Source organism: Salvelinus sp. IW2-2015, linkage group LG10, assembly GCF_002910315.2.
Source record: "Salvelinus sp. IW2-2015 linkage group LG10, ASM291031v2, whole genome shotgun sequence".
NCBI lineage: Eukaryota > Metazoa > Chordata > Actinopteri > Salmoniformes > Salmonidae > Salvelinus > Salvelinus sp. IW2-2015.
In genome coordinates this window covers 18,355,466-18,368,049 of record NC_036850.1, presented here as the reverse complement: position 1 = coordinate 18,368,049, position 12,584 = coordinate 18,355,466, and the positions used below count along the sequence as shown (strand labels likewise).

The following is a 12,584-nucleotide window of genomic DNA, read 5'->3' as shown; positions in this document are numbered from 1 at the left end:
TTGTTGTGTTAGAGATAATTTTCGAGTGAAATGGTTAGTATTTTAAGTAGCTCTCTCCACACTAGCTAACCTCACCAACACTATTGTGTCACTATCAGAGGACATTTCCTTCCCGTCACAATAATGAAATACAGCCGTTTTATCAGTGTCATATTTCACCCCCACCACACACACACACACACACACACACACACACACACACACACACAACACACACCACCCAACACAACACACACACACACACACGCCATGAACACACACAAAACTATACCAGTCACCTAACCACACCACAACACAGCCACACCACCACACACACACAGGCCACGCAATGAACACACAACGCACACACAGCCCGGCAGCAGGAAAAATACCTTTTCAGCTGCGCTCCTACCTTAACATCGAACCTGACCTCTGACCAAAACAGTGTAAATCATCACGGTGGCTCACAGCCACAACAGTGTTTATCTCTGTGAGTCCTGGAGAAGGATAATGTATCATCATCACTGTCACTTTGCATAAAGTCAACCTTTTAATAACTAAACACACAGCCACACTCACAGAGGAATACATGTCAGACAGCCAGGACTCTCCACGCTCTCCAGAGGGGGCCCCTGGTCAAGTGCAGCTCCCCAGGATAGGGGAGGGTTTCTGGGGTAGAGGAGTGTTCATGCCTGGCCTGGATACTCTGGAGAACCTGGATGCTTTATCACTGTGTGTCTGGGATGGGGTAAACACAGTCAACCTGCCATGCGAGGGAGGAGATGGAGTGTGTGTGTGTGCGTGTGAGTGCGTATATGGGTGCAATGTGTGCTGGCGTGTATGTGTGTGTGTGCTGGCGTGCATGTGTGTGTACCATATGGGGGAGATGTATTATCTGTTTAAACTGCCTCAGCACAGCTAGGCCACACAGCAGGCCAGCAGATTATTACAATCTTACACAACCTGCACCCCTCTCATATCTGCCATAGTTAACATTTTTGGAGGAGCACAACTGTTGGATTACATTCCCTATGAGTCAATGATTCAACCTGTCAGTGTGTGACAGAGTGGCCCATGCAACCAAACCTACTCTCAGTCTAGCTTCATCTGTCTATGCTGCTGTGAAGAGAGACCAAGGCCATGTTAAACAAGGCTCTGTTTTCACAACTACCATCCCCCATAATCCTGAACTCATTCATCTTTCCAGCCTGACCTGACTAAAGGCACAAGATGCTGTATATTTCTCCTCAGGAGTCTGAAGGTACATTCTGGGAATTGTTTGGTTTCCCTCCTATGGGTGATAACCCATCAATCTGGCAACCGCAGCGTCCAGCCATATATCTGGCAACCTGGTATCCCGGCCACAACTACACAACCACAAGACACCAGGCAGACCACAGTTTTACAGGACAGAGGAAAAGACCCACAGCTTTCTGTGGATGGAGATGATGAGAGTGAAAGGGGGAAAGGGAGGAGAGAGAGAGAGAGCGAGAGGGGAGTGAGAGAAAATCTGAGCCACACGGGTAATTTTAGCTAAATATCTGATTTCCCAGCAAAGGACATAGGGAGGGGTGGGGGCGAGGGGGTTGGATGTTGGATTACCGTCAGTGGAATAAGAATTGGGTAGAACTGAGAAGAGTCATCGACAATATAGAAGGGGAGGTGAACACATATGATTTTTACACCTCTTCTCCACTGCCATCTCAAAGCAGCTGCAGTACCTTGCTCTCAGCCCTTGGGCATCTTCACTAATGCCCCACATTGATGCAGGTACACTCAGGAGACTCACTGATACCCCACGTTGATGCAGTACACTCAGAGTCATCACTGATACCCTACATTGATGCAGTACAACTCAGAGTCATCACTAATGCCCCACATTGATGCAGTACACTCAGAGTCATCACTGAACCCTACAATTGATTGCAGTACACTTCAGAGTCATCACTAATGCCCACATTGATGCAGTACACTCAGAGACATCACTGATACCCACATTGATGCAGTACACTCAGAGTCATCACTAATACCCGCATTGATGCAGTACACTCAGAGTCATCACTAATGCCCCACATTGATGCAGTACACTCAGAGTCATCACTGATACCCACATTGATGCAGTACACTCAGATCATCCACTGATACCCACATTGATGCAGTAACTCTAGTCATCACTGATACCCCACTTGATGGGCAAGTACACTCAGAGTCATCACTGATACCCACATTGATGCAGTACACTCAGAGTCATCACTGATACCCCACGTTGATGCAGTAACACTCAGAGTCATCACTGATACCCCACGATTGATGCAGTACACTCAGAGTCATCACTGATACCCCACATTGATGCAGTACACCAGAGTCATCACTAATACCTACATTGATGCAGTACACTCAGAGTCATCACTGATAACCACAAACAGGCAGTGTCTACCACCAGATTACATGTCTCACACACATCTTCTGCACCCTCTCAGCCGACAAGGTAGCTCCAGAGGTTGCCATCTGTACACAACACACACACACACCAACACACACACACACACACACACAGTGACCCGTATAGCTGTGAGCCCCAGCCCTGCTCCATCCACTCACACATTGATAACCTGCGAGTGTTTGCCCATTAGAGCCTGATCTGCACAAATCAAACCAATATGTGAACTCTGTGATTAGAGTCAGAGTATTAACACGCCTTTCACTCAGAAACCAGAGCCAGGCGCATTCCATTGGCTCTCGCCTATCTTTGGAATAAAATACAAATTAGTCACGATGAGGGAGGGAAAATGTGGGGGGTGGTGGCTTTATCAGGCGTAACATTTATTCACCTTTTCCTTCAATTTTATGATTTGGGAGCATGAGGCACACACACACATACACATGCACCACCACAGCACCCACACACACTGACACATAATCAGTTGTGAAAATATTTTTGCTAACGTCAACTATCCAGAGGTCACTTAAGCTGCGCCGCTCTCCCAAGTGGGCTCCAGATCAGAGACACTGTTAGTCTACCCCACCTTCTCTGCTGACAGACCTCCCTGAAACCCACCAGCCTGCCCTGGCCGGGCCTGGCTGCCTTTCACCTGTAAAGACTCTGGCTGCTCTAGAATACGAGCCAATAACCCTGCAGGGCCGAAGGGAAGCCATACAACAAGAGTCTTTCTTTGTGTACAGACAGAGACCTCGACACTGAGCTACTGCCAAAGACATAAATGCCCTTTGTATCATTTACACTGTCCAAAAACCCCAAGCAAAAGAAAATATGGAGAGAGCGAGAGACATTGGATACAATGGCTGGATAGTGAGGGGAAAGAGGTAAGGGGGAAGTTGTTTCACCACACTGTGTGGGTGAGGCCACAGAGACGTTAGGCTACAATGGCAAAGTGGAGGATGTGTATTTACTCTGGGGGAGATATTCCTCTGGCCTTCCTCATCCACACTCTGACTCAATGGCTAATATGAGTGGAAACTATTGCCATTCACTTCTTTCCGTCTCCTTTCTACCACACACCGTATTTTAACCCCTCAATTGACTTGTCTGCGACTTAAAAATCTGTTTGCTATCTTGAATCAAAGCGAAAATATGGTGTATTTCCAATTCAGAATAGTTATCTTTTTTTCCTTTTTTTTAATGGTGCAAATTGAAGAGTCATATTTTGGTGATGGACTGATATGATGATATCACCCATCTCCAAAAGAGCTGGTTGGCATGGATGTTAGACTGAACAGGAAGTGAGCATTAGGAACAAATTGGTAAGAGGAAGGAAATGTTTAAGTCCAGAGATGATAGCTCGCTGGTGATTTTCCTGCAGCATATCAGATTGTTACACAACCATTTAGTTAATCTGGAGGCCAGTAACGTGCCTCAGATAAGGGCAATACACACAACCTAGTACTTGAAAAAAGTGCAAAATGCATCAATGTTGTACGTGTTTGTTCAAGTACACTCAACCCATGACCAAAACAATAGAGCATGAGGAGGTATGATACAATCACAAAGAGATCATGCAAGTTGAAAAACGTGGACGGATTATGATTTAGTAAATTATTTTGTTTTATTTCTGCAGAACAGGACTGTAAATATTTCTGCAGAGCAGGACTGTACATATTTCTGCAGCACAGGGCTCAAAATAAAATAAAATAAGATAATTAAGAAAATCAACATTTGAGCAGTCCACTTGTGTCATTTTATGCAAGTTGAGGATAAACAAGGTAATTTATGTTGAAAATACAACCAAGTTAATTCTCTCCGTTCAATATCTAACTTCACCAGATGCTTTGTTGCAACCTTCCTTCTAGTATTTCATCCACTAGGAACACCTTAGATCCTCATAGATCCTCAACACCATAGATCCCCTTAGATCCCCCACTTATGAACCATCACCCATTCTCCGGATCCCCTACCTCCCCTTTCTCCCTCCATGGGTGGCCAGCCGAAACGTGTCCCATCAGCCAGCACGGTGAATGGGAATGGAAGGACACGCTAAGGTTTGGCCCTGCTCTCCGTTACACGTTCATTCAGGGTGGATTTGGATCCTTGGCCAGATACCGTATGTACGCTGGACCCCGACACCAAAACACTTCACGCATGACTGGACTGAACAGCCCCCTACCCACACTCAACCCACACTGCTTTTTCCTTTCTCTCGTACCTTTACTACCTACAGTTCCTACAACCCTGCCAGCCTCCTACACTCTGACTGACTGGGAGATTCCATTGAACTCTGTGGCACCAGGGCGTAAACGATCTGGGCAATAAAGTGCATAGCAAGGTTGAGCATGGTAGGTCAACCAACTACCATTGATGGTTCAGCAAACAACTGAACAACACCATAACAAACCATGAGTTCATGTATTGTCAAGGGCCACACTAAGGGCTAATGTACAGTAGCCTAAACAAAGTCAAAGTGACACATTACGTAAAGGCTACAAGGTTAACGCTGTTGTTATGACCCACACAGTCAGTCTCTACCTGTTATTCCAGGAGGGGAAAAAGTAGGACCTACCTCACCCGTGTAATGCAACATTCCTACCTTATTGACAAGTTTCAGTTGGAGATGGGATATGTAACGTGACGCGCCCATCCAAGCGGGTGGTAAGGTGCACATGTGGGCAGCAGATCTGGAGCTGTGGCGTTTTGGAGACTCTTTCTCCACACAGGTTTAGTCTAGCAGCCCGGTGGCCCCACATCTGGCCACTCTGACCACCAACACCATCATCACAACCACCACCTCCACAACTACCTCCACCACAGTAAGGCACGTGTGACCCTCTACCCAGCCCATACAACCCCTTCCCTGCTCCATTATCAAGACACATTGATAATAATAAGATTGTGGGAGCAGCTTTTGACATCATCGATCATAGTCTGCTGTTATGGCTTTACATCAATAACATGCCTGTCAATCTCTCCTGGTTTAAAGAAGAGGAGATTGACTGCATCACTACTTGTCTTTGTGAGAGGTATTGACATGTTGAAAGCACTGAGCTGTCTGTTTAAACAGCTCAGACATGCCACCAGGGGCCTCTTCACAGAAAAGGGATCCTAATAAAATACTAAAAGTGCTAATGTTTTATGATGTACTGTTTTATTTGTGATGTAATTGCCTTAATCTTAATCTTGCCAGAAAGGGGGATACCTCGTCAGTTGTCCAACAGAAGTTTGTCTTCCGCATTTAACCCAACCACTCTGGATCAGAAAGGGGCAGGGGATGCCTTAATCAACATCCACAGCACCTGGGGAACAGTGGGTTAACTGCGTTGCTCAGGGGAAGAATGACAGATTTTTACCTTGTCAGCTCAGGGATTTGATCCACCCAATGCTCTAACCACTAGGCTACCTGCCACCCCTGAAGCAATTGGGGATCCTTAATAAATACAAGTACATGAATTGTGAGTGAGTAATCAACCATGAGAGTATCAAAACAACATTTCATCATTCTTTATTATAGCAGGTAAATGATAGTGTAGTGTTGGCAAGAGACATACTTGTGACATCTTGCGTTGATGAAGGTTGGTGTTGATTAGCAGTTTCTTGTTAACTTTACCACTGTTGGCTAACGGTAGCTACTGTAACGTTAGCTAGATCAATTATCCTGTTCCCTGCCAACTCCTCGTTACTTGACTTCGTGGAAAGAAGCCTTTTAATTATCAACTCGTAAATAACCCACTTTAGACCGGTTAGCTCCAATACGAGAACTTGCTGGGGAAATACGTACAGTCAAATCTGACGCTCAAACCAGCGCGCAACAAATATAAATAAAACGGAGCCAGTTCAAAAGGGAAACCCGAGTGTGGTGGCATCAGCAGATATTGCACCAATTGGATTCACACTCTCTTGACATTCAGTCTATTTGAGTTGAGCAGTTCCGTCTCGATACAAGATGTCACGAGTACGCATGCGCAGGTGTCTATTGCTGCTGTAACTGGATGTTACTCACTATGCTTGCTGTTTCTGATATCCCACCACCACCGCAGCTTCCACCGGTCTGGGTTCCGTGTTTCTTCCTTCAGGGTGTTTTATATCGCATATCATGCTCACTGCCTGTAGTTATATTATCATCTTCATATGACGCTTCTCTTTGGCAGTGAGCTACCCTGAAGGAGCAGAACTCTAACGCTAAAACTATTAATTGTTATATTTTCTAATACATGTTTAAACGTACATGTGGTGTTTCCTTTCTGAAATGAAAATAATCCAAACTGAAATCTAAAACTGATTATTTTTAAATAATCGAAACCGAACCGACCTCAAAAAGCACTAAATCGCTCAGCACTAACTCTCACGTTATTTGCTGATAAGCCATCACTCATAAAATAACTAGGTAGGCAGGACTTCCACTCACAACAATAGCCTGGTCCTAGATCTGTTTTTACTTTTGCCTACTCCATTGTAATTTTCAAGATAAACATGCATATAATTTGCATGACAATTCCATACAGAGTTGCCAAGAGAGCAGAAACAGATTAGCACCAAGGCAAGATAAATTAATGCCCTTCCATGTTCCCAGTGCCACTTCTTTTCATTGTGAGGGCAATACTAACATTAGAACGTGTCAACAACAAAGCATTTATAGAATGTTTGACTTTAGAATGTTGTTGCTAAGAGTCAGAGTTAGTGTTGATCTGAAACCAGWCTATGTCATTTCCATGGTGATTCTAAATCATAAGAACACAGTGCATTGATATTTGAATAATGATATACAGTATAATTATTTATTTTGTTGTAGTGGAAGTAAGATAAGATTCAACATGATAGGATGAGATAAGATGTATTATCAATTATTCCCCCCTCTGAATACTTGTTATTAAATCAATTTTTAATTTAACTATAAAAAATGGTGGTGGCGGGCGGGCGGGCGGTCGGTCGGTCGATCGGTCGGTCAGCATTCTGTTGTCTGTCGGTCGGTCGGTCGGTCGGTCGGTCGGCTCGTCTGTCTGTCTGTCTGTCGTCGGGTCGTCGGTCGGTCGGTCAGCATTCTGTCTGTCTGTCTGTCGGTCGGTGTCGGTCGGCATTCTGTCTGTCTGTCGTCGGTGGTCGTCGGTCGGCTCGGTCGGTCAGTTCGGTCGTCGGTCAGCATTGTCTGTGTCTGTGTCTGTCTGTCTGTTGTCTGTCTGTCTGTCTGTCTGTCTGTCTGTCGTCTGTCTGTCTGTGCTGTCTGTCTGTGCAGTGAGGGTGTAGGGGTTATAGACAGGGATGGAGCGGAGCCGTCTCTCATGGTCTGCCTGTGCCCAGGCCTCTCACAGTGCTGCACACAAAGCACACGAGGTACAGCATTCTGAACCTGCTGTCGTATACTCTCTATCTCCTCTTTCCATCTCTCCCTCCATCTCTCTCACACTCTCTCCTGTAATCCTATTCCTTACTACATCCCAACCTACCCAGTCCTTAACCCAATGGTCAACTATTTAGTATACATGAAGGCATTACTGATAAATCAATCAGAATATACAGTAATATAATATATTTAAATATATATTATATGAGAGGCACTTCTGTAAATGTAAGAGCTGGCAGCACTCCCCCCACCCCATCTGTGTGTATTTCCCCCAGCCTCACACATAAGACTTATGTTCTTTTTCCCAGTCATCAGATCATTTTCCACTACCCTCCATCCCGCCTGAGATTCTCTCACATACACATACAACACGGGAGATCGGGAGTGCCGGGGCTACATGCAATGGCAGAATTCCAGCTGCGTTGTTCGGATGTCCTCTCTTCTGCTATTCTATACATGTCACCAGGCTGTTCTGTATGGTGCTCTTATGAGAACGAGCTGGCGAGAGATTTGTCTGCGTCAGGCCCTGAGAGGTGCTCATACACACACACACACACACACACACACACACACACACACACACACACACACACACACACGCATAGCCCCTGATGGGGGAAAAGTGAGTGATCTGTCACTGGGCCCAGGTCCCTGACTTACAACATGGAAAAGGCCAGCCTGGGAGGTCCTGGTCTTTGGCTGACGGCTGATGTGATAGGCCAAGGCAGGATGTGTTTCCAGTGGCAGCGTTCTAACCTCACGACACAGGCTGAAGAACCTGTAGAGGAAGTTCTCATCACCCTCTGGCCTCTCTGTCTCATTGGAGTGTGTTACTCCATGGCGTAACAGTAGTCCAAAATTGGACATGTTTTCTACCAAAGGTCCTCTACCTCAAGTGTGTTATATCTCCACCGACTAGTTTTAGTATCTATCATCATTTGGCATTGAGCTCAATGTTGACAGAACATCACAGCCAGATTTCTCTTTCTACCTCGACCACGTTCAAACATTTATTATGTTACAGGAATCTATATACAGCATCTGACAGCCCATAAGAACAGTAAAGTACCTCACGGTGTTATGCTGGCCAGACGAGTCGTGCAGAAATCAGACAGTGCTGTAATAGATGTCATTTCTCCCTGTAGCTCTCTATAAATAATAAGGCTCTTATAACATCAATCATTCCATTCAAAAGCCGTCCGGCGTTTTAATTGTTCCCATCTCGCTGCGGGCTGAGTTCCTCTGACAGGAATATGAATCGCTCCTGTGGTTAATGAGCTCTGACCATCCCTCCCAGCCTAAGAAATACGCAAGGCCCACGCCTTCAAGCATGTATTCCTACCTCTCTTTTTTTCTATATTTCTCGCTTTCTCTGTATCCCTCTCTCTCACTCTCTCTGTCTCCATACCCCTCTCTCTCTTTTTCTCTTTCCTGTACACCTCTCTCTCCCTCCTGTACTCTCTCCTCTCGCCCCGGCCTGCTGATAGAATTAGGTAGCTCTTGAACCATACTGATCACACTTCCTGATGCAATTACCGTTAACCTGTGTGGGCAGTCATCCCAGCATGCCTGGCTCAGGAGGGGGGGGGGGGGGGGTTTAAACAGCGCCTGCAGGGAGCAGCGTGCGCCCCCCTCCCCCTAACGAGGAGCGTGGAAAACACTTCAGCAGACAGAAAGAGTTTCTTCAGGGGATGGAGAGAGAATGGCACGGGGGTTGAGGAGGGGCGAGGGGGCACTGATCTGTTTTTCACAGGGTGAGAGCAGTCAGGAATTACCCACTTGGAATGAAATGTTAGAGAAATGTTACATTACAGACAGATGTCCTTCAGTCTTATGTGGAAACCCTGGGTCCAGTTACACACACTGTATACAGAGAGACAGGGAAGGAACCAGAAGAGGAGAGAGAGAGAGAGAGAGAGAGAGAGAGAGAGAGAGAGAGAGAGAGAGAGAGAGAGAAGAGAGAGAGAGAGAGAAGAGAGAGAGAGAGAGAGAGGAGAGAGAGAGAGAGAGAGAAGAGAGAGAGAGAGAGAGAGAGAGAGAGAAGAGAGAGAGAGAGAGAGAGAGAGAGAGAGAGAGAGAGAGAGAGAGAGAGAGAGAGAGAGAGAGAGAGAGAGAGAGAGAGAGAGAGAGAGAGAGAGAGAGAGAGAGAGAGAGAGAGAGGAGAGAGAGAGAGGAGAAGAGAGAGAGGAGAGGAGAGAGAGAGAGAGAGAGAGAGAGAGAGAGGAGAGAGAGAGAGAGAGAGAGAGAGAGAGAGAGAGAGAGAGACGAGAGAGAGAGAAGAGAGAAGAGAGAGAGAGAGGAGAGAGAGAAGAGAGAGAGAGAGAGAGAGAGAGAGAGAGAAGGAGAGAGCTTTTGAGGTGTAACGAAACCAGGATCTTCTTAATTCATAGTAATTTGGGTGTTGCTTACAGAAAGAGCCCCGCCCCCCCCCCCCCCGATCCCCTGCCCGTCCCCACGGGTACTTGATGTTACCTGTTTTCATATTATATTATCCTGGAAACTACCATAAGGTCGGAAAGCTGAGTTCTGAGGTTTGACATTACACTACTGCTATGTCAAATGTCAGAACGGCTACAAGTGAATAACAACAGAATGTATTTTATTAACTGTTTAGAGCCTCAAGTTAAGTTCTCTAGCGTTCTATATTCAGGACATCATCCAGATAGTCCATATGTAGAGGCTCTATATTCAGGACATCATTCAGATAGTCCAATGTAGAGCTCTATATTCAGGTCAATCATCCAGATGGGCATATGTAGAGCTTCTATATCCAGGTCATCATCCAGATAGTCATATTGTAAGCTCTATATATTCAGGACTCATCTCCAGTATGTCATATGTAGAGCTCTATTTCAGGACATCATCCAGATAGTCATATGTAGAGCTCTATATTCAGGTCATCATCCAGATGGGCATATGGTCGTGGGTAGATGCACATTTTATCCATTCATTCATTCAAATATTTAAATATTCAAACAGGTCTTTAGAATACTATACAACAACTGGCAATCATGGTCATATCTAAAATCTCCCAGCAAATAGAACACAAACATTTTTGTTTAGGGCGTTTTCACATGAAATTCGGTTTGTGAGATTTCTACAAAATACTTTTTACTTTCACAAGACCTGACAGTGACCGGTTCAGAGTACGATTTGCGAAACGCACATTCTACATGAAGTTAGCAAGCTGGCTTGTTTACAACAGTCAAAAATGTCCACACTACCTGGTTCTTAGGTCCTGGATATTGGACCGGCTACTCACGCAGATCCAGGATTCGTTTCAGCCAGGGTTTGTTTGCGTTTGACACATGCTTAATAATGCGGATTAGGGTACCAAATGCTCTGGGATCGAGATCATTCCTGGGATATGTGAAACAAAATCCTTCCAGTCCTGTCATTTAACCAGTCTCCTCCAAATCAGCATATCGCTTTATTCATTATCACACTCCACTGGACCAACTTAAATATTATCAGGCTGTTTGTTTTCGGAGCGGTCTGCTTTCAATCTAATCAGCACAGCATCATGATGGCCACTCAGAGACAGCTGAATCCCCTGCAGCTCGGACCAGGACCGGACCAGGAAGCAGCGGAATGCTATCCCCAGAGGTCAGCGTTCCAGTCTCCTGGGTTACGGGTGCTGCTGCGCCGGGGCTGGGGCGGGGTCGAAGGTCAGCAAAGGCTGGCTCATTCCGCTCTGCCCTGGCGCCTGCCGGCACAGCCCTCAATTTGTAAAGAGGCAGAGGGCAACCCCAGAGGGCCTCCCTAAGCTTTCCTGGCCAAACACAGGGCTTAAACACTACCTCCTGTCTTTCCCCTTGCCTCCCCCTACCTCCCCTCTGTCCTCACCATGTCTTCCCAAGCCCTAAAAATACAGTCTAGAGCCAACCAACCAACCACCCCCCCCCCCCATCCCTATGCCAAACCACCCTTAATAAGAGGAATTACCCCAGGCAGGGGGCAGGGTAGGGGGTGAGGGGGTGAGGGGGGCAGGTATGCCGGCGTCTCCGCCTCATTACTCAGTAGATTTATGTAGGATCGTATATTCTGTGTGTGGTGGCACACTCAGCCGCTTAACTCCTTGACCCACACTGTAAATAAGGAAATTAATAAGTAGGAAGTTAATCTATCTGGGGATAGAGGTGGATCAGACAAACACAGCTCTAGTACACCAGGGTGAAGGACAACACAATCTCACAATATTTCAGCAGATTTTGAGCGTTTTTCTGTGACTTAATTTGTGTGGAAAAAAAAAAAAAAAATGCGACTTAATTCATAGGAAAATACCTTTTTGGGGACCAAACTTCGGAAACAATCTTTTGAAAGATATTAGAGCAATGCATGATGGGCAATGGTGTTCTACACTGTCCCACATTTTTCGTCCCACATTTATATAAAAATTCAAAAATAACTTGTTAACAACCCAATATTGTTAATCAACCAGGTTGTCACCAAAATAATTGGAATACAATAGTAGCCTTACGTAGTTTTTTATTTTATTAATGCCAATAGTGTTTTCTACGCTTGTATTCTCTTAATACTTTGGGATACTGGTGCACTTGTAGTCAGAAWGGCCCTTTATCCTTGTAGGCAACAGTAGGTCTACACGATTTCCTTCATAACACATTTCATATTTCGTGGAGCCTACATTACACAATTTTCTTCATAATGTATTTAATACAAGGCTCCACTTTTTCATGTCCATTACACCATTTCTTTCATAGTGCATTTTATACAAGGCTATGTAGAAATTTATGACGGTTGCCAGATTGGAGAAAAATATACACCATTATTTTGTACAGTTTTTTGTATCGATGAAGG

At 45.4% G+C, this 12,584-nt stretch overlaps 1 protein-coding gene across 1 annotated transcript in view; it reads right to left on the bottom strand.

Moving 5' to 3' along the window:
• Positions 1–11,454, bottom strand: part of LOC139028302 (uncharacterized) — a 23,821-nt gene extending 12,367 nt beyond the window's left edge. The window contains exon 1 of the mRNA XM_070445309.1: positions 11,399–11,454. Coding sequence (XP_070301410.1) covers positions 11,399–11,454 — 56 coding nt within the window. The remainder of the gene's footprint in view (positions 1–11,398) is intronic.
• Between the last annotated feature and the right edge of the window lie 1,130 nt (positions 11,455–12,584).